General features: G+C 43.2%; 1 protein-coding gene across 2 annotated transcripts in view; it reads right to left on the bottom strand.

Annotated features, from left to right (window-relative positions):
* Nucleotides 1–581: 581 nt before the first annotated feature.
* Nucleotides 582–23,239, bottom strand: part of USP46 (ubiquitin specific peptidase 46) — a 62,065-nt gene continuing 39,407 nt past the window's right edge. For both annotated transcript variants that reach the window (XM_032632158.1, XM_032632159.1), the window contains exons 5-9: nucleotides 17,967–18,043; nucleotides 10,327–10,410; nucleotides 8,084–8,281; nucleotides 4,798–4,876; nucleotides 582–3,948 (exon numbers count right to left, since the gene is read on the bottom strand). In XM_032632158.1, coding sequence (XP_032488049.1) covers nucleotides 3,847–3,948; nucleotides 4,798–4,876; nucleotides 8,084–8,281; nucleotides 10,327–10,410; nucleotides 17,967–18,043 — 540 coding nt within the window. In that variant the 3' untranslated portion in view covers nucleotides 582–3,846. The remainder of the gene's footprint in view (nucleotides 3,949–4,797; nucleotides 4,877–8,083; nucleotides 8,282–10,326; nucleotides 10,411–17,966; nucleotides 18,044–23,239) is intronic.

The raw sequence follows: 23,239 nt of genomic DNA on the forward strand, positions 1-23,239 counted from the left end.
TCACTGTGATGCCTAATATACCTACCCTAATTCTTTTTTTCACTGATAGTCTCAGTTTGCTCTTTCCCAGACAAAGGTTTCTGGATTAATTGTGCTGATCTTTCTCAATCAAAAAAGAGGTGAGATATCTCCAGAACACTAACTTTATGAACGTGGACAGTACGTTATTATTACACGTCCATTACTACAATGACCAGAATATTCTTTACAATGCTTCAAAATTGGGTTTGTAATGATTACCTGCACAGGAGGCTTACCAATGACTCACATTTTATGAAAAGGATTTTAAGTCCATGTGTATAATGCTACCGAGATAGAATTCTCCAGGAAGAGAATTCCTCTTTTATTTATTTTTTGCCAACAATTTTGGAGGCAGGGTGTTAAACTGATTGAAGTTTCACAAGATTGACATTATTGCTTGAAGTGCTTGAATTGGTTACATTAAAAAAAAAAAAAAAAAGGTACAGATTATTTTAAATAAAAACTAAAAAAAAATTTTTTTAGCAACAAAGTCAAATAAATGAATGCCACACAAATACAGTTAACTATTCTGGTTATACAGAAATGGAAGCCCAAATAAATTAATTCAATACCGAAAAACAAATTTAATTAGGCAGAAACATAGGAAATCATTTTCCCTGACCCATGCCACTTACATGAGTTAATCACACTAGTGCTGATAAATGCCTTGACCATATAATAGCAAACGAGGGCAAAACATTTAGTGCACAATATTTTAATACACGTGAATATACAAAGTTGATCAAAATGCAATGTTTAAAGATAAAATCCATCTGTAATAAAGCTACACTCCAATATCTAAAATAAGCCCTAAGCCCCAGTTAGAACATAGTTTGTTAGGCATGCCCATGAGAATTAAGGGTATCCATGAAAATAAATGCACAGGGACCATTTCTGTCATTCTTTTCCCCATTTCATCTGAAATCCAAAATATACCAGGCTATAAAACCAATATGACTGGTTTCCTAGTCAGAGCACCACCCTCTTGGGCTGCTCCCTTGGCTCTCTTCAAACCAGCCCACTTCGTGTTGCCTCGGAATGGAAAACGCATCAGAATAACAGGACTGGGCGTCAGCATTCTACCAACATTGACTTTCAAACAAATGAAGGTTTTTATCACACTGTAACATAATCTAGATGTTAAACAAGAAGTAACCAATAAAGCAAATATTCCTTCTCTTTTTAAAGTGGAAAACACTGCAACTTATTTTAAAACACCCAGCAGTTAAAAGGAATACAGCAGGCCTGCTCACTCCTGCCAGAAAACGACACACAAAAACCCTGGCCACTTGAGGGAATATTGCTGAGCCTTTGTGCTATTGTTGACCTCAGAATGGTCTCACACATCCCACACCATCTCTGCTTCACACAATGAATGAGGGATGAAAAATAAAGAAGTGTTTATGTGCTCTAGTCTTCACATAAAGTGAAATGACTGAGGGGGAAATGTAGCTGCCTCGTGTTTCTTTCGTTTATTAAAGAGGAAGGGGGAAGAAGTTCCCAGATAGCTCTAAAGTTTAAAAAACTGATGGAGTGTTGGCGGATAAGTGTGTTTTGGTCTTTTTTTCAATCTTCTTTCCCTGCAACACACAACCATTTTAGTGTCTCTGTGTTAGCTTCGATACTTATTTTTTTTAGTCCAAGAATTTATCCGTGAATACTGAATTTTAACTAACCTTTTCTACTAAAAGGCATTATTTCAGTTAAGTCACTGGGAAAAACTTTTTACACATCAAAAAAAAAAAAAACTGAATCTATGACTTAGCATTCAGGTATTATTTCCTTAGACTTCCAACTGAAAAATTTTTTTCTAATAAATTAGCTTCAAGAGTCATTTCAAAGATAATTTTCATAGTTTTTCTCATGTATCGGTTCCAAATATATTAAGGATCAATCGGGGTTTTTTTAAACTTTGCAACCTGCAGTCAAATATATGGTTTATGTATAGTACAAACAGCTCCCTCTAACAGTCACCTTCAACTGGAAAGTGTCTCTCCTTAAAAGAGAATAAAAACACACCTTCCACGTACGCCATTACTGCATAAGTTTTGTGGAGGAAAAAAAGACAAACTATTTATAAATATGAATTCACCTCTAAACAAGGCAAGGTATATTTTCATCACTTTTATAAAACAATAACGTGAAGATCACCCTGCTTTTGTCTTCTCCAGTGAAAAGTAAAACATTTCACTTCAAGCATGAACAGATGAAGTGTTGGCATGCTTATGTAAGTTGTGAGCGACAAACAGTTCAAGATACTTCAAAGATAAGAAATCCAGTTTTCATCTAGATAAAGTGCTATGCTCTTAATTGTCGCAAAATGGCCAGTAACATTTTCAATTTCAATTTTAGTTCACATTATGCCACAAGTTTGCATGTTCCTTCGCTGATTTATTAGGTAACAAAATAACAGGTTCACAGTATATTATAGCGCATGGAAGTCAACTGTCTTCCCAAAGGAAGCCAAGATCTACAACTCACAACATTTGTAGGAAACCAAAAACCAGCTCAACAGCAAAACACTGTATCGACCCTTTTAATAAAAGGTGCCAATACTCAAAAGATTTAATAAATACATATGTAACAAAAAGTAACTACGGTGAGATGAGGTTCTTCCAAAAAACTCCGTTTGTCAAGCATCCTGGGAGTCTGAGCCAAAGAAACGCCACCATTTTGTTCATCCCTCCACCCGCCCACTGATACTTCCTTTGACCCACTTGCATCCCCAGCTAACTCCAGTATCTCCTGTAGGGAAGGTTCCATGTTAGCCCTGGAACTTGCCAGGGCCTCAGTACACAGACTGAAATGCTAAAACGTGAACAGCTGTACAATGTGGCTGATGGGAGGAAAGGTGCAGAGCCTTCGTTCTTCCTGGGAAAGGACGGGGTTGGTGCTGCCTAGCTAAGGAGAGCTGGGCGCAAGACAGTCCCTGTGGTGTCTCAGCTCTGCCACCACTGACTGCGGAACACCAGTAGGATCGGAAAGATACCTTGGGAAGCTTAGCAGCGCCGGATAAAGGAGATACAACTCACAGGACAGAAGAAAAGCATCACTAAAAACAAAGAGCATAGAGCTATTTTCCTGAAACTTGGTTTTGGTAGAAAGATAAGAAAAGCAACTTTCCACTGTGCACAAAAGCTACCTCCTCTTGGCTTTGCCTGCCCTGAGCCCCACACCTCCTCAGCCTCTGGAATTCTCATGGCTGGGTGAGCTCAGCCCGGGGCAGCCGCTAGCAACCGCGAACGGCTTCTGTTCACCCTGTTCCACCCGGAGGACGAATTCAGTTTCGAGGTTACTCACTTTCAAACATTTTCACTGGCAAAACTTAAAGCTATAGTTGCAGCTCTAAAAGGTGAGTATCTACCCCATTCTTCTGTCCTTCCGTCAGAAAAGAGGCAGAGAAGCTAAAAACGGGAAGCGGTGTTTCCAGGGACAAGTTAAAGGAATGCATTGAAAGGAGACCCCGGAAGCCATTTAGAAAGATGAGCAAAGACCCCAAAAAGACTGTCGACGTTCATAGGAAATGTCATTCTAATTCAGCCAGACACAGCCAGTGGCATGGCATGTACCTGATCCTAAAATTAGCAAATGTTATTTATCTAAAACTTACTACAATCTGATTGCAGTTAACTCTACCTCAGACTAACATAAAACCACGAGTAGTGCTGCATGTAGAAAAACGAAGGGGGAGAGTCACACAGCCAGACCCCTGAACTCGGAGCCACGCCGCTGGTGGGCCGCTGGGGAAGAGGGACGTCTGCAGAGAAACCAGGTAAGAGTGCTTTGAACATTTCCCCACTCGAATTAGTCCCACAGTCCTTTAAGTTATTCTCTTGACTGATAGAATAAAATATATCCAGATTCTGAATTTTTTGATATATCTGATGTCAGGCCATAGAATTCTTCAATAGCTTGGGCATCTATTTTCTGCAAGCAAAAGAGAAAACAATTCAACGGTTTAACATGATTCCTGGGAGAAGGAAAGAAACACTAATGGAATGCACAAGAAAATGTAAGAAACACTATCATAAAATTGGGAACTTTCAATAGCAAATGGATAGCTCCACAGACCTGACAGAGGGACATGATTACATACATTGCATGTCGTTGGGGAAGAAAGTCACCCTTTAATCTATCAGCAACCATAGGTGGGCGCTCTTGGAAGAAGCCAGGACTTCCATCTTTCAAATGGTAAACTGGGGGAGCTCTTGGGAATAACCTTAATTCTTTCAGGCCATCAGAGTTTCTTCCCTTTAGTGCTACCTTAAGTGGGCTAAAAGAGACCACGTCTTTGAGTGTGGAATTCTCTCCAGCTAGTATTCCTTTACAACAAAATGGATACGTGGAATACTTTGGTATCCTATAAAGATTTCCAGGTTTAACAGATTGAAAAAATATACATTTTAAAATAATAATCAATACAAGAAAAATTTGGTATAATAAAAGAATTTGAATAGAACTTTGAAGTTGATTATTTGGTCCCAGAGAGGGCTTTAGTCACTGTAGGAAACAGGACTTACACATGGGCGGCAAAGAGATCCCATGTCTCCGGCTAATCAATTAACAAGAACGCAGTATTGATGAGTCCACGATCACACCCCTTCTCCCCTTCCGGAGAGAACGGGGAGCAGCAGAATTTAGTTTTGAGAGAAACGTAAGTTGTTTTCAAGTCGGATTATGGGAAAACAGGCCTACTTTAGAAAATGTCCACACACACACATCCCAAAACACCGTCTCTGCCCCACTTCTCTCTGATACAATCATCTGCATACCAACCTCTACAATGTCATCATCAAACAGAAGCCAGAAGCCATGACTTTTCACGATAGTAATATAATGCCCACGATTAGGACCACTGGAAAAGAACAAAGAAAGTCACCAAGTTAACATTTATTTCTCCATAAAACTCTATGTAGCTCTCTACATGCAGTGATTTACTAGGGAAAAAAACCCTCTATCTTCAGGACAGAGAACTTGGTATATATGTCTATTTCCACATTCCTTTGGCCATAACTCACGGAGGGACACCCAGGGGCCGGAGCTGTGCTGGGTATAAGAGAAAGATGAGAAAAACCTCATCTTAGTCTTCTAAGGACTCGCAATCTGCTGGGGGAAACAGACATTCAAATTCAACGAATATTAACACATAATTTTGGTACACCCACTATGTGCCAGACCCATCCTGGCTGTCGGGCTAAAAAGCAGAAAATGAAACGAAGTCCCCACTTGCTTGAGATGAGGGTTGGAGAGGTAATAAACAAACTAAAATACAAATATATTTCAATTGGTGGTAAGTGCCGTGAAGAATACAGCAGAGCAATGGGATGGTGAGCGATAGAGGGAAGGCGGTATTTGATATAACGTGGTGAAAGAAGGCCTCTCTGATGACAGGAGAGTTGAACAGAAGGAATTTCCCTGACGGAAGGGGAAGGGGCGTGTGTGTGTGTGTGTGTGTGTGTGTGTGTGTGTGTGTGTGTGTGTGAGAGAGAGAGAGAGAGAGAGAGAGAGAGAGAGAGAAAGAGGGAGGGAGAAGCCATGTGACCACGTGATGGAAGTGTCGGGAATGGAAAAAAGCAAGTGCAAAGGTCTGGGGGAGGCGCAAGGGTGGGAACAGTTCTTGGCGTGTTCCCCCAGCAGCAAGGCAGCCAGAGCCCAGGGAGCCCGGGGTGAAGGAGGGACGGGAATGGGATATCGCGGCGAAGATTCTGGACTCTGCTGTGAGTGAGCCAGGAAGACACTGGGGAATTTTGAGGAATGACGTGATCTGGTTCAAGTTTTAGAAAGATGTGACACTAAAATGTATAATAACAAGCACGAAAACAGAAAGATACATTACACAAAGCAGAAAGAACCACCAAACAGCTGCTACTATGTAGCTGGGTGTGCACAACTGAGGGAATTTTTAACTCTAAATCTAGAGTTCTGTGTTTTTTCGATGCACCGTCAAAACTGGAAAGCTGAATTTGCCTTAGTTTGCTTCCTTTAAATACAACATGCCCCAAAGGGTCTGTTCCCACCTCTGTCAGGCCACTCTCTCCCCTCCCCCCGAGCTCCAGTCCACAGGCCTCTGTTCTCATACACATCGCGGTTCCCATCTCGGTTCTGTGCCCACTGCAGCTTGCCTGAAACTGTCTTCAGCCATGTTTGCCTTCTTGGCTCTTTTTATTCCTTAGGCCTCAGCTCAAACGTCATCTCGGTAGATAAATCGTTGCCGACCACCTTCCCTAAAGAGGCGCCGCCATTGCTCTCTGTCATTGCCCCGATCGTTCCTCATAGTACTGATCAAAATCATGAAGTGACTTTGCGGTGGTTTGGTTTTGGTGGTAGCAGCCTGGTGCGTTTACTTGTTAACTATCTGTCTTTCCCACTAGATGCCCAGCTTCGTGAGGGTAGGGCCCTGTGTGTCCCGTTCACTGCTGTAACTTCAGATCTTGCTCCGGAACCCAGGGAACGAGGGTTTAAAAATGCTTGCAGGAGAAATCAATGAAGGAGGCTGTGCACCTGAGGCAACTGTGGGCCGGGGGTCCCGGCACAAGAAGGAAGGGCTGAGCTCCCTAACCTCAGAGCTTTCCAGAGCCCACAGCCAGAAGCTACCTGCTCCGTGTATGAGAACAATTCCACCTCTAGTGGGGAGGAATTTAAAGAATCCTCATCAGTAGCGTGCGTGACTCGGCACCAGCTCAGCCTTGCTGCCAGGGCTGCTCTGACCTTGTGCCCCAGTTACAGAGGCTGACTATTCTAGAACTCAGCCTCCTACTTGTCCCCCAGTTCTCATAAGTGGGTCTCTGCCTTGCCCTCACCAGCGTTCCCAGGGACCAGAGTCAGCACCCACAGAGATCCATACTGAAAACCCCTGCGTACCCCACACACCTGACTGCTTTTGCTTCTCCACCTCCTGTCCACATTGCCCACCTCGGCCACCAGAGACCCTCCAGGTACCAGGCTCTGCCTGCCCCCAAGACCTCCTCCCGACCCAGTGTTCATGGCTAGTTTCCAGATCGCTGAACCCCTATGTTCTTTAAAAGAATTAACCGCTAGAAGTATTCTTCAGGGGAAACAGAAAGACGGCTTACAACTGACCGACAAATACAACTTTCTGAGAACGTAAGGCAATAACCCGTGACTTAAAGTTACTCTGCATGGGACAAAACATGAGGTGCTTCAGATGTGAAGCCACAGTTTCTGATACCATCCACTCAGTACAGGGTAAGAAATCAATCCATCCCTCCACGGGGAACCACGCATCCTTTTGGTAATGGTCTGTTCACCACAACCCAGTCCAGGAGAATGGAGAGGAAAAGATACCTGCTCTGTGACAGGCCCTAATCTGAAACCTATAAGGGTGACGGCGTGCCGATCCCAGGGAGGGGACACAAACCCGTCCCAGCGAGCAAAGGATAGCAAAGAGGTGAATTTCCGGCAGACTTTTCCAGGCTTTACACCAAATTACGGAATACAAAATACTTCCTCAAAAGACTTCCAGCAAAGACACTTTGCTTCTCTACATCGAGGGGCCCTCTCTCTTACTCCTTTTTTTTCTGATTATGTACTTATTATAGAATATTGGGGAAAGACTAAAAACTGAATAAAGAATATTTGTTAAGAGTACATTTCAATCATTCAAAATGCCAAAAAAATTTTAAATTCCATCTACTGCTTCCAGTCTTTATTCACACATCTTAAACCATTTCTGAGATCATGCTATACGTGTAACCTGGTTTCTCAATTAAAATCATAGCATAAACATTTCTTTCTCCATGTGATTTCAAACTCCATAAGCGTCATTTATATCCAATGGAGACTTAGTAGTTCCCTTACGAGAGAACGTTTAGATTATTTTTATTATAACACAACTGTTTTATTTTTTACTTGTTTATTAACTGATTTTATGTATGTACGTTTAGATTCATTTTGATGTGACAGATAAACCAGAGCTTGGAGGAGACTCCCCAAAGCACCATTACCGCTGAGTCTCACCAGCCGGGAAGGGTGCGGCGGGGTCCACCTGGCCCGGGGACAGCCCTCCCGCTTCTCCCACGCCGCGCTCCCCACCTGCCCTCACCTGCCGCAGTGGACCACCACCGCGACCAGGTCGTACATGCGGTCCAGGTTCACCGCGTCGCTGGAGGTGTTGAAGAGCCGCAGTTCCAGGGGGAAGACCACCCGGTAAGACAGCTTGGTGTACCTGTGGAGCTGCTCCATGTACTTGAATCGCTTGAGGTGCAGGGCCAAAATCATGGGCAGCTTTTTGACTCTCATCCTAAGAAACCATGACGTAGAAAATCAGTGGTAGCCAACCCCCATGAGAGGAAGAGAATACAACGCCACCTGCACAAATGGAGAGCAGGAGGGGTCCAACAAAATTCAAACCAGCAAACGGCCAAACCACTCGCAAGAATGAAAGGATGCTCGCTTATGTAGAGCTGACTTCTACAGGCTCGGCTAGCTGGAGCCTAGCCAGCAGAGAAAAGCGCAATGGTTGGGGGGGGGGGTGTCTCTGTTTGGTCAAAGGAGACATCCCAGAACTTTCGTACCAATGAAAATATGTGCAATTGCTCTGCATCACTGCCCTCTGCCTCCCAGGGAGAACAGTATTTGGACAAACCCCCTCACCCTGAGATAATGGAGACGAGGGGGGAGAGTTTCTGAGAGAAGGAGGTTGGGGAGAGGACAAGCGGAAAGGTGCAGTCTGGACGCACAGGTTCTGAGGACCGACCAGGCAGGGATGCCTCAGGTAACCAGGCATGCTGGACCCACTCTCCCTCCCTACCCCTGTGCTCCTGGGCAAGTGATTTCCCTTCTCTGGCTCTCAGGTCCCTCGCTTGTAAACGCAAGGGTTGGCTTAGGGCTACATTTACCCAAACAGGCTCATGAGAGCCCTGGAGATGTTAACGGATGTGGGGTTTCCGGGGCCAAGTCTGCACAATGCTCCCTTCTATTCTGAAGGTCCTCCTCGCACATTAGCACACTGAGGGATTTGAGAAATCCTGCAGAAAAGGATTTTCTTTTGGGTTTGATGCAGCATTTCTCCAACTTACATAAACACGGAAAGCTTTTTTCTCTAGATGACCATTAATATTCCTCGGTAGGAAGTCACAAAGACCACAGTTTTACGTGGATAACGCTCCTAGAATAGAGGATTTCCTGGTTGCCTTCCAGGACCCCCTCTATGAAGGTCCTGAATCAGTGTAAATGCTGTTCAACTTGTGCACATTTTCAATGCATATTATTTGTAAAGGACACATTTTAAGAGAATATTACTCAGAAATCTATGGAGTAAAAACCCTGTTCATAAAAATAAGCAAAATAACATCATCGTCAGAAACATAAGATTTATAGTGAACCCTATATTTTTCAGAAACATGACATTTTAATGTATAAACCTCCAGGGCTAAACAGAAAACACCTTCACGACCCATAGGAAGACCTAGATTACATGGGTGGGAGCAGAGGTGAGTTCCTCGACCACTAGCAAGTGATAACTCCTGCCTGCCACCACAGTGACTAAGCTGTCTTAAGTTTTGATGCACCAAGAAAAGATGTGCATGTCTGAGGATGGAGGGCTGGGAGACTGGGCAGAGAAACTATTTCGACCTCAGCTCTAGACCCCTGAGGGTTTTAGGCGGCAGGAATGGGCGTCTGTGAGTTACCCCGAATACACCACAACCATGGGCAGGGTAAACTTAACTCACAGTAAGGCTTCACAGGCTAATGAAAATGTCAAGTTTCTTGGCTTCTGGGCGACAGAATACAGGGAAGGACTGGCTATTTCACACTGTCCAAGAGCCGGAACTGGCTGGTGCTGGTAAAAAGATGGGCAACTCTGGGTCCTGTATCAACTCAGAATCTGATAACTTTCTTATCACCTATCCACAAACTGATGATATTGATTTCCTCATGCTTCCTTATTAAGTGATCTCTTTTTTCTTTTTGCCTGTCTTCTAAATAAGAAGGTCCGATATTTAGGCAGTACGAGCAGTGCTATCGGGTGACCACCGTGTGTTGCGTACTATGCTAAATCCGTTTTATAATTTGTCTTTAATTCCAAGAGGAGAGTGCTTACACTTGCTCACCACTTGTTTACCCCGCACAAGTATCTGGCACGCTGAATGAATGAATGAACAAACAATCAGACGAAAGGGCAACTTCCCCAGGTAGGCGTTCTTATCCTATTTTACCAGTGAGGAAGGTAACTGACTTCTCCAAAGCTACTTGGCTACAAGCCCATGGAACTGGGATTCAAAAATCAGATCTGTCGGGCTCCACCATCACAAAGCCACCCCCTGAGCTAAACCCTTTACGTACCTTTTCTGGGCTTCCTGTTTGCTACAACACGTTTCACAATAATACTTCTGTTCACTACACAGTGTTTCTGTGTTGCTGAAGTCTCTGCGGAGAAAAATATTTTCAACTTAAAAGAAGCCCAAAATGCACTCAGTTTACCATGTTTTAAACCCCCTATTACCTGTAGGGTAATTTTTAAGTGAATGTGGGGAAAGAAGTAATGAGAAAAGATCCTTCTTAGAAGCAGGTGCTATGATGCATTAGAGCATGTCCACTGGGCTGGGTTATGATTTCACCACGAGAGATTTTCAAGTATAGCTTTATTTAATGGGACATAGATAGATCTAAATTAGGATTTCCAACTGATTCAGAAAAAAAATTCAGGGTTTAACAGAGAGTACCTGTAAATTGGAAATAAAATTACAATGGAGGGCTTCCCTGGTGGCACAGTGGTTGGGAGTCTGCCTGCTGATGCAGGGGACACGGGTTTGGGCCCCGGTCCGGGAGGATCCCACACGCCGTGGAGCGGCTGGGCCCGTGAGCCATGGCCGCTGGGCCTGTGCTCCGCAACGGGAGAGGCCACAACAGAGGCCTGCGTACCGCAAAAAAAAATACAAAATAAAATTTAAAAAATTACAATGGAAAAATACTAACTCTAGTAAAAGCCAACCATTTCAGTGAAAGTCGAGTCCAAAAATGTCAGTCATACAAAATGCAAGGTGTCCTTATTACATGGTTAATGAAAAATGGTCTGTCTCAGGTGGTCTGTATTTTCAAAGAGCACAAAAGTAAAGATAATAAAATTTAAAGCATGTTCAGTGGCCCTTATATTGAACTAAGAAAGTCCCAGATGATCAGGAGATGTCTACCAAGCCCTTACTCCCCACCTCCCCACACGCCGGAAGATAACGTCAGCCTGCCTCCTGAGAACAAATGCCACTGGGATGTTATATCTGTATTCACCTTGCCATGAGGTTTTACTGTACTACCTGTGGTTTTCATTTTTTAAATGTCATGGCTTTTCATTCTTCTCTGGTCACTGAGATCCTACTTAACATTCCTGTGGTACTGCTTCAAAGGCTGAATAACATTCAGAATATCATAATACCCCAGAGCCTTGAAAAAGTCTAGGGCATTTCCTTATTCATAGGGAGTGTCCTAGCGCCAGAATGATCAGATTTATTAAATAGAAAATGGTATTTACATGGTATCAATGACTCAACCACTTAAACAGAGCTTATCAAGAGAACACATAGGTTGTTCATTCATTAAATTCCCCAGTGGCTACAGACAGTACCCTGGGCTAGGGGCTGGGGATCCGCAGAGAACGCCTGCCCTCACACAGCTCACAGTCTACCAGAGACACATGCAAGAAGCCACTTGCAACACTTAGTGTTCACTGAAGGCTAAACATAAATCATTTCACACGATTGACTCCCCTGCCTAAAACCCTCCAATAGTTTCTCGGTGCAATCAGGAATAAAATCCAAATTTCTTACCATGGCCAACAGACCGCCTGTCCTCAGAGTCCTGACTGCTCTTCTGACCCACCTCCCGCCCCACCCCATCTCCTTCACTCTGCTCCAGCCCCGCCGACTGGCCTTCTGTGTAGCTCCAGAGTGCCACGCTCTCCCTGCCTCGGGGAATTTGCTGCTGCAATTTCCCCTGCACCGACAGCTTCTTTCCAGATGCTTCCATGGCTGGCCCTGCTCACTGCTCAGAGCTCAGCTTAAATGTCACCTCTTTGGAGAGGACTTCCCCAGCCACTCTCTCCAAACCCATCCAGCCCCTACTCTACTGCTGTCTTGTTTTCTTCTGAGCACTTATCACTACCTGAAGCATCCTCCTGTTTGTTGCATCACCCGCCTCCCCTCTGTGTGAGCAGTGACCCTGTCTGTCTCACTCACTGCTAGAACCCCAGCACTGAGAACAGGCCCAACCCATAATGGCCCTCAATAACGTGTGTTGGCTGAACAAAGGAACAAAGAGAGAATCGTGTGTATAAAGTCCAGGGGAAAGCACAGAGGACAGAGAAATGAACTGGGATTATTCAGGACGTTTCCCCGAGGGGTGATATCTGAGTCAGGTTCGCAAAAAGGGAAAGTGAGCCAGGGGAATAAGAGTCCAGGGTCCCAGACAGAGTGAAGGCTGAGGCCCAAAGGCATGAATGCAAGGTACAGAGCACGCTTCTTAGAAGCTGTGTGGACCGTGTGGCTCTCTAACTGGTCTCTGCAGGGGCGACAGCATCAGACAGTGCTTTTTGGATCACTTCTGGCAGCGCTCTGGGGGAAGGACTGGAGGGGCTCGAGAAGCAAGGAAACAATTTAGAAGGCAATTACACTCAACCCCCAGATTTCAAGTGCTTGGTGCCTAAAACAGACTCAAACTTAGCTGAATGCATACTAGCCAGCTCTTCACGGAGTAACTGATGTGAAATCTCTTCTTGGCCCACACACGGTTTATTGGGGTGGAACGGAACAACCAAAGAGAAGTGGGGGATGAGCCCGGGTGACGGTGGAGATTCACATTTTTGGAATGTCTACCACAGACAAATCTCTTTATCCAACTAAAGAATCAGAATAACTAAGGCAAGCACAACAACAAATAAGGAATTAAACACTTTCTACTCTCTCTTATTCCCCGCCCCCTGCCAAAAAAACACAGAAGTTTTTGTAGACCCACTACGTAGAAATATAGCAGAAGTTGGTACCTAACGTGAAGACCTGATTCACAAAAAACCACCATCCTGCCCAGCCCTAGCTGGCTGGAAGCTCAATGACACAGGAGAGACAGGGTGACGCTTTTAGAGCACCTGTGAGTTGAGAATTGGAAAATGCGGCTAAGTTAGGAAGATAGAGTGGCCCTGGCAAGAAACTGAGGCACAGCAGATCTGTCAGGTGATGCTATACAGTTGTGGGAACAAAAGCAGGCAACAAAGGTTGAGGAAACTTTTCAATGAGAAAATCAAAGAGAAGAGGAGAGAGTAGAGAGGTCTTTTTGACACGGGATAAATTACAACAAAGCACAGAGGAGAGGTTACTGGGAAAGCACAAAACTCTTTGTAGTTCTTTAGAAAGAATCAAAGTGGAAATGAAACACTTTTTAAAAATACACTTTGGAAACAATTCTAATACGAAACAAACACCTTTAAACGGAAACTATGAAACCTAATGGAAATGTATGCAAGAAAACTTGAAAAAAATGGAGAAAAACTATGTTCCTGGGTAAGATGGCTCTAGGTTGTAAAGATAGCTACCATGTCCGTGTTTAATGTCTATGTTTGATACATTTTTAATTAAAATCTTAACTTTTCACTCCACACAATAGCTAAAAAATTGAATTTAAAAGAATTCTCAAGCTAGGCTTCCCAGTAATTTTCATGTCATGACCCACATAAAATAATGGTGCTACGTAGAAATGAGCTGGGGTACACCGATGTGACTGCTTCTCTGGCAGCTCCAGGCTCTGCCCAGCCTCCCAGAAGCTGAGGGGATCTACATGCACCTGTAACCCATCTTCTGGGGCACACCAGCTGGGAAGCTTTGTTCTAGAACCTGCAGCAGTGGTTCACCCAGCTGCTCATCAGAATCACCTGGGGAGCTTTAAAAAAATCTCAATCGCCCCTCACCCTCCCCCAAGCCTAATTACAACAGAATCTCTCCAGGTGGAACCAGGCACTATTGTTCTTAAAGCTCCCTAGGTGGTTCCAGTATGCTGCGTGGGCTGAGAGCCACTGTCCACAATGCTTTGCAAATATTAACATGCACTCATGCACCGGGAAATCTTGTCAAGACGCAGGCTCTGAGTCACGCACTCATTCTTGGAGGAGACCTGAGATGCTGCCGTATTAATGAGATCCCAGGTGATATCAACGGCACTAGTCCACAGACCCCTGCTTGAGTAGCACAGATCTAGAGCGGGGGTTCTCAAACTCTGGTGGTATCAAAACCACCCAGAAAAATTAATTAAAAATAGATGCCCAGGCTCACAAAAGTCGAATATGGCCTGGGCCTCCATTTTTACCAACTTCCCCAGGTGATTCTGATATGCACCAAAGATTGAGAACTACTGACTAGAGCATTAAAGAAGGTCAAAAAAAGAAATCCGAAAGAAAGACATGTCAGATATTAGCAAGCACCATATATAAATAATAACCAAAACCAAGACATAAGTGAGGGAAACAGAGAAACTAATAGATGAGCATATGGCAATGGATGTGTGATGGGGATGTGTGTAAACTTAGCACATAGAGGAAGTTTCCAAAATGAATAGAAAAGACATTTCTTTAAAAATAGAGTAATTTACAAAATAGAGCTTTGGGAGAACTAAAAGGCTGACCTCCCTGGCCCTGGGAGAATGGGAATTCTTAATGACAGGAGGACACAGGAAGAGCAGAGTGGTTTCAGAACATGGAGCCCTTTGAGGAGAACGGTACATTTCTGTGCAGGAACCACAGGGAGGGACTAAGGCCCTGAAGCAAAAGACAAAAAAATACCAAAAAGGACATGGGGGGGATAATTAAGATAAACGTCACATATTTTTGCCTGAGGCCATCCCTGAACTTTTTAAAAGAATAAAAAAAAAACTTTCTCAGTATCCTCCTATGATACAGATGGCTCACTCTGCCTAAGACAGGGTGCTGAGATGTGAAATATTAGAATCATAGCTCAGCTACAGTATGGCTTTAGTGCCTCCTCTAGACCTGTATCCTGAATTAACCACCATTTATATCATCATTTCTCTGGGACAAAAGTTCACTGAAAACACACTGTAATTGATCATCTAAAGCCCTTCAGGAAGGAGGTGGCAGAGATCTTACATTTAAATCCTACAATGTTAGCTTGATTTTTAACTTTTCTCAAAATCAAAACAAATGATAAAGTATCACATCAGAAGAGATAGGCAGGCATGATGTTAAAGAAGAAAACTCCTAATTCTAGTTTGAGAAAGAAACCCTCAAGAATGCAAAGCAAATTAAACCATGAGAGGGGCCAAAAAAGATCACAATCATTCCTCCTCTGTCGCCTCAAATAGAAAAGGCTAACGCATCAGCTGGCGTCATTGACTCCCCGGAACTTTCTCCTGCACTTGGTTCTTTTGGGAAAGGCTGGAAAGCTGCCACCCCCATCACAGAACTCTCAGCGGTGAATGGCGACACCTGGCAGGGCCTCTCTTTATGTTGGGGAGGTGAGACCTTAGGCATATATGAGGACAGGTCTAGGTAAGTCAGTCAAGGTCTATTTTAAGGATGAGGTAAGATGGGGTGGGGCAGGCCCTTCAGGAATATCAGCCTGGACAGTCTGATGAGAATCTGATGTTGTTTAGAAGGTACTCTGAGGCTATTCCGTACCCACCCATCCTGCTTTAACGCCTCCACGTGCCTCTAGCCTGCCTTCATCAGGTATGCATCGCCAATATATACATTTCTCCAAGGAAAAGAAAAGGGCGGGGGGAAACATAATTCTGGGTTACGTTTGTTTATAACAAGGTTCCCCAAAGTTTGGAATTATAACTAACTAGAGTTAGCCCTTTACCTGGTTGGTCTCAAAGCTATAGTCACTGCCATCTGCCCTTCTGAACAGCCCAGAATTTCTTAGAGGGGAGGGAAACAGTCAGCCTCCCAAACTAACTCCCCTTCTCAAAGAAGCAGAAATGGGCAAGTAATACCTTTCCTCCCTCCCCCTCACCTACGACCGGCGCTGGCACAACCTTACCTTTTTCGACTCCCTGTGAACACAAAACCCGGAGGAAATCAAAACCGGCTGCTTTTCACAGGAATATTAGGAGCCCGTGCCATAAACTGAACCATTCAGAAGAAAGAAAGGCCATCCAGGCCCACAAAACGCTTTGCAAACAGAGAGGTAACAAATGTACCCTAGACACCTGGACCCAAGGCATCTGGAGACAAGGGATGAAACGTCAGACCAACAGGAGGTGCTGCAGTAACTCTAAGGGGTGAGGGTAGGCTCAGAATCCTGGGAACTGGAGAGTAATCAGCCCCCAGCTCACACGATACATGACCCTCAGATGGACCAGGACGCTCTTCCAGGTTGGAGTTGGTGCCTTTGCCCTGAAAAACGACTTTCTAACAGCCAAATGGCCACAGCAAGTCTCTTTAATCTACTAGTCTAAAGAGTTCTAAGTAACCTGAACTCCTGATAGAACAATTCTGTTACACAATTCCCACTGATAAAGATCAACAGTGGCTTGAAAGAGAAAGACAAATACCATGTGGTATCACTTATATGTGGAATCTAAAATGTGACACAAATGAACTGATCTATGAAACAGACTCACAGACATAGAGAACAGACTTGTGGTTGCCAAGAGGGAGGGGAGGAGGGGAGGGATGGACTGGGGGTTTGGGATTAGCAGATGCAAACTATTATAGAGAGACTGGATAAACAACGAGGTCTTACTGTATAGCACAGGGAACTATATTCAATATCCTGTGATAAACCATAATGGAAAAGAATGTGTGTGTGTATATATATATATATATATAAAACTGAATCACCTTGCTGTACAGCGGAAATTAACACAACATTGTAAATCAACTATACTTGAATAAATTTTAAAAAATAAACAAAAAAATAAAAATCAATAGTGCCTTGTAGTGACACAATAAAACATCTCTGAGCTGAGGTATTATAAGCAATGGGAAGGCCCACCTGACCACCTGGTCTACACTGGCACCCCCAATACCAGGCACTCTTCTAGACGTGTTTAATGTCCTTCAAAGCACTGATCCCTGTCCATGGATTCCCACTAGACTGTAAGCGCCATGAGATGCATACCTGCTGCTCACCCTTGACCTCCAGTGTCCAGAACAGTGCTGGGCTAATTGTAAGTGCTCATGACCACTTGTCGAAAGGAGGAGAAGACAGGGAGGACAGGAGAAGGGAATTGTGCCTCTACATCAACTTTGAGCACATTTTCAACACACGAGTCAATGCACAATAGCTACAGTAATCCTGGGCATGTGTTGCTCTTATACTCTGGGCTCCTTGCCTTTCCTCAACCCGAATTAAGAGGAAGTTTTTTTCCATAAGTGAGCTCCATACAATGCTGAAAGATGGAGGAAAAGGTAATGCCCTCATTGGTTCTCAGCTCAAAAGTGCATAATTTTTCTTTTCGGCCACGCTGCACAGCTTGCGGGATTCTTAGTTCCCTGACGAGGCACTGAACTCCGGTCGCAGCAGTGAAAGCTCCAAATCCTAACCACTGGACTGCCAGGGAATTCCCATAATGTTTTAAATAACAGAATAGATTAGCTTAGAAAAAGAAAGTAATGGTAGGCATCTGTAGCACTTTTTAACTTAATTGTGTGACTCTGTGATTGTGTGCGTCTCTGTGTGTGAGAGGGAGAGAGGCCGACGAGAGCCCAAAGCACACATCTGTATTAAAGATCAAAACCTTATTTTTAAACGTCATGACTAATGACTTCCACTTGATCCTCTCTCTCCTCAGCAGGACTCTTCTCCAGACCACATACACTTATTTTTAAATCTCTCTCAGGAAAGAAGAAATAGAAAATAATAGGATTATATTCGTTTAACAGAAGGGAAGATTATGTCCTGAAGAAACACAAGATTTCCCCCCCCCATGTACTTACTAGCCTGATCAAAAGCTCAGACCACTGTCAGAATGCATGAGGTTACCTTAGACAGTGGGTAATAGATGTATTCTGCTCCACATCAACAGAAAGGTCAAGAAAATCTTCATCTTTGCTACTAACCTGGAGCAAAAAAAGAAAAAAAGCATTAGGCACAAAATACATAATAGACAAGTAGATAAAACTCTGAACACCTACAGGTAACCAAAAACCATAACTGCAGTCAACGTCAGGTATGGCTTTGTATACTCTCTAGCTACCAGTTACCTTGAAAACAATCCAGAACAAGAGAAAATCCTAAATTCTCCATTTAACCTCATCTGTGTCCAGCTTTGATTCAGGCTTTTCATAATTAAAACTCAACCAGATTTCTCTTCCTGTCCTTTCACTGCCCCCATTGTTTCAAAGCAGGAAATATCAAACAGGTATCCATATAGCTCAGCCTGGCAGAATGATAACAATGGAAATGGAAAAAGGACAAGAGCCTTAAAAAGCCTACTGCTCAGGGCTTCCCTGGTGGCGCAGTGGTTGAGACTCTGCCTGCCGATGCAGGGGACATGGGTTTGTGCTCTGGTCCGGGAGGATCCCACGTGCCGCGGAGCGGCTGGGCCCGTGAGCCATGGCCGCTGAGCCTGCGCGTCCGGAGCCTGTGCTCCGCAAGGGGAGAGGCCGCCAACAGTGAGAGCTCCGCGTACCACAAAAAAAAAACAAAAACAAAACCTAATGCTCAGATGATCACCCTCCATTCAGCTGTCTGCACTTCTTGCCAGTCCCCAGAAATCACTCCCTTCCTCCTGTGCCTAGTCATTCAAACTGTGTGGGGGGCCCGGGCGCTGAATGTGCTATGGGCTGCAGGGTCTCTCTCTCTCTCTCTCTCTCTCTCTCTCTCTCTCTCTCTCTCTCACACACACACACACACACACACACACACACACAGAGCTGTCCTCTGGCCCAGGAAGTGTTGTCCTTTGTAGAACACGCCCATGCTGTCTGTGGTACCAGCCAGACCTGGAGCTGGCCGGGAGCCTGGGCTCACACGGGCCCAGCAGACTGGACTGCTCTCAGCCACACCCATCCCCAGCCCCGGCTGTTTCTTGGCCTGCACAGCTGACACCACACCAATTCTGGGTCTGTACTTATCAAAGCTCACCGAGTGGTGCCTGCCTTCCTGCAGCTCACCAGCTTGCCTGGCATTTCACTGTCTTGGAGTGGGAGGGACAAACTAGCCCAGCAGGAACTTTGAGATGCCCAGTCAATTGGCAGCAAAACAAAAATCATACTCCTGTGAGACAACTATCCTATGACCCAACACTCCAACAGTCAGAGATGTGGACACAATCCTTTATACTTTCATTTGTGTACCTAAGAATGGGTATTGGCAGACTGCCCAACTCCATATCCCGTCTCTGCCACTTATAAAGTGGATGACACTAGGCAAGGTACTTAGCCTCTCTGTACCTCAGCTTCCTCATCTGTAAAGGGGGAGCAGTAAGAGTATCTATTTCATAAGGTTGTTGTAAGGATGAAATAAGATAATACATGTAAAGTGCTTTAAGAAGTAAGTAAGCATTCAACAAATCAAGGATGGAAAAAACATTTAAAATGGCCTAAGGTGGTCAAAAAGTTGGGAACGGGTTACTACACTGTGAGTATCATATTAAATGAAACATTAAATGAAACATGAGACTGCTCTCCTGCACTTCCACCGTCACCATGAGAAGGGTAACCCAGGCTAGCCCACTGCTTCCCAAAAAAAGATGAGAGACCCACAGAGGAGAGCTGTTCTCACTATAAGGTGCCCCAGCCAAGCCCAGACAGGAGCACCATCCCCACCGGCCTGAGACACATACGTGAGACAGCTGAAACGCAGACGTACGGGCTCAGCCAAGGCCAGTTGGATCAGGCGACCCCCCCACCAACCCATGGTTGCATGAACTACAGTAAAAGAATCAGAGTGGATTTAAGTCTCAGAGTTTTAGGGAAGTTTGTAACAAAGCAACAAATATAACCAATACAACTAACATGACAGGCATTCCTCCTTTTACTGAACTTGGCAGATAGTGTGTTTCTTTCAATTTGGAGTTTTGTGGCAACCCTGTGTCGAGCAAGTCTACTGGCAGCAACATTTGCTCACTTCGTGTTTCTGTGTCACATTTTGGTAATTTTCACAACATTTAAAACCTTCTTCATTATTATTATGCTTTACGGTGCTCTGTAATCAGTGATCTTTGGTGTTACTACTATGATCACTGAAGGTTTCAATGATGGTTATCATTTTCTAGCATTAAGTATTTTTCAATTAAGGTATGTACATTTTTTTAGACATAATACTATTGCACACTTAACAGACTACAATATAGTGTAAAAATAACTTTTATATGTATTGGGAAACCAAAACATGTGTGTGACTCGCTTCACTGTGATATTCACTTTATTGCAGTGACCTGGAACCAAACCCACAATATCTCCAAGGTATGTCTGTAGGTATATTTTATTTTTATTCATTTATTGTCTATTTCCCCCTTACTAAAGTGAAAGTTCAAAAGTTCTGTAATGACTAAGATCCTGCCCTTCCAACACTACTCCAGAAAAGTATAAACTCAAATAACTATAAACTAACAGCAACTACCTGAAGGCAATGGAGGCAGATGCGGAGTCCACACGTGGAGGAAAAGAGCTGCAAATAATGAGTTCATGGTTTCACAGCCTTTAGCGGGATCCATGGGGGAAAATGCAGTCTTTCTGGTCTAGGAGCCAGAAAAACCAATCTGGGAAACCATGTCCACTGAGAAGAAGGGAAGGAATCTGAGAAAGTATCCCCAACTCTGTCTACCCACATCTCTGGCTGACCCCTGAGCCACACACATGCACACAGCCACACACAGCAGCTTGGCTGGTGACAAAAGGGATGACCCAAGAGTCAAACTGCTGCCTAGGAAACAGTTTGTAGTGAGTCCAACCAAGATAACTACCTGCTAAAACTAAAGAAACTCAAAACTAAATGAAGAACAACAGCAGAACCCAGAGTCTCTCAAACTGAACATTCTCAATGTCCCAGATATGACCCAAACTTACAATATGTGAAGAACCAGGAAAATGGAAGATATTCTTAAAATAAAAGGAGGCAACTGAGACCAATCCTGGGATGACCCAGATGTTAGAAGTAACAAACAATGATTTTAAATAAGCTTTTATAAATATCTTCAATAAAGTGAAATATATTCACAGTGAATGAACCAAAACATAAGACATCTCGGCAGAGAAATAGAAACAAACAAAAAAAAGACTCAAATGGAAATTCCAGAACTAAAAAATTAATACACTGGATGGACTTAACAGAGAGCTGGAGATGACAGAGGAGACACCAGGGGACTTGAAGAGAGAACAACGGAAATTATCCAAGGAGAAGAATAAAGGAAAAAAAAGAAAGACTGAAATAAAAATTAACAGATACTCAATAAACCTGTTAGATATCACACACATAACTGGAGTCCCAGATGGGGAGGAGAGAGAATAGGGCAGAAAAACGATTTGAAAAATAATGGCTGAATATTCCCTAAATTTGGCGAAAGACATACATTTATAAATTGAAGATACTCAACAAACACCAAGCAGGATAAATACAAAGAAGGCCAGCCAAGGTCAAACTGTTGAAAGCCAAAGGTAAAAAAGCAAATCTTAAAAACATCTAGAGAAAAATGACACGTTACAGCGAGCTCCCTGGTGCCCTAGTGTTTGGAATTCCAGGCTTTCACTGCTGTGGCCTGGGTTCAATCCCTGCTCGGGGAACTGAGATCCCACAAGCTGCGTGGCATGGCTAAAAAATAAATAAATAAACTTTTTTTTTTTTTTAAATGACAAATTACAAGAGAATGATTCTGTTGGAAGCTGGCCTCTCATCAAAAATTACAGAGGCCAGAAGACACTGAACATCTTTAGTATGCTAAAAGAAAAAGCTATCAAAACAGAATTCCTGCATCCCATAAATAGATCCTTCAAGAATGAAGATAAAAGTGAACAGAATTCATTATTAACAGACTTGCACTACAAGAAAGGTTACAGGAAATTCTTTAAACCAAAGGGAAAAGCTAGCAGATGGAAATCCAGATCCTCAAGAAAAAGTGAAGAGCGTCAAAAATGGGAATTATGACACTGTCCTCTGGGGGTTATAATATACGTAAATATAATACATGTAGCAACTATAGCATCAAGGACAAGGTAGGTCAGGGGTGAAAGGAATACGCACCTACACAGTTATAAGTTAACTATGTCTTATGCGAAATGGAACATTATTAATTGTATGGGGACTGTGAAGAGTGAAGAATATACTGTACTCTCCAGAGCAGCCACTAAAAAACAACGTACGAAGATATACTAAGAGGAAAATTAAAATGGAATTGTTCAATGTAATATACACACACACAAATAATCCAAAAAGGGAAAAACATTTAAAAAGCAGAGAAGGAGAAAGAGAGAAACAAAAAGCTCCGGGGGAATAAATAGAAAACAAATAATAAAATGGGAGCCTCAATCCAACCATATCAATAATTATATTAAACACTAATGTAATAAACTTTTCAAGTAAAAGCCAGAAATCGAGTTGAATTTTTTTAAAAAGCAAGACCAGCTACATACTGCCTACAAGAGCTATACTTTAAATATAAAGAAACAGGTAAGCTGAAAAAAATGGATGGAAAAAAATATACTATGTAAAGAGTTAATATACATATACAGTGGGCTATTTAATATAAGAAAATAGATTTCAGACAAAATTATGAGAAATAAAACTGGTATTTCCTAATACTTGGGTCAATTTACTAGAAAAACATAATCAAAAATATGGAAGTCCCTCATAACAGAGCCTCAAAAATATATGAAGCTGGAGCAGTATTCACCAACAAAATGGAATGAACCACATGCTAAAACACAAATGAATCTCAAAAATGTTATGTAAGTGAAAGAAATCAGACACAAAAGACCAGATCTTGTATGATTCCATATATATGAAATGTCCAAAAAAGGCAAATATCTAAAGACAGAAAGTAGCTTAGCGGTGGCCTAAGGCTCGCAACAGAGATTAACTGCCCAATACAAAGGATCTTATTGGTGTGATGGAAATGTTTTAAAACTGGATTATGGGCACCAAAACAGAAATACAAATCAATGGAACAGGCTAGAAAGGCCAGAGATAAACCCACGCATATATGCTCACCTTATCTTTGATAAAGGAGGCAAGAATATACAATGGAGAAAAGACAGCCTCTTCAATAAGTGGTGCTGGGAAAACTCGACAGCTACATGTAAAAGAATGAAATTAGA

This window comes from Phocoena sinus, chromosome 5, assembly GCF_008692025.1.
Source record: "Phocoena sinus isolate mPhoSin1 chromosome 5, mPhoSin1.pri, whole genome shotgun sequence".
NCBI lineage: Eukaryota > Metazoa > Chordata > Mammalia > Artiodactyla > Phocoenidae > Phocoena > Phocoena sinus.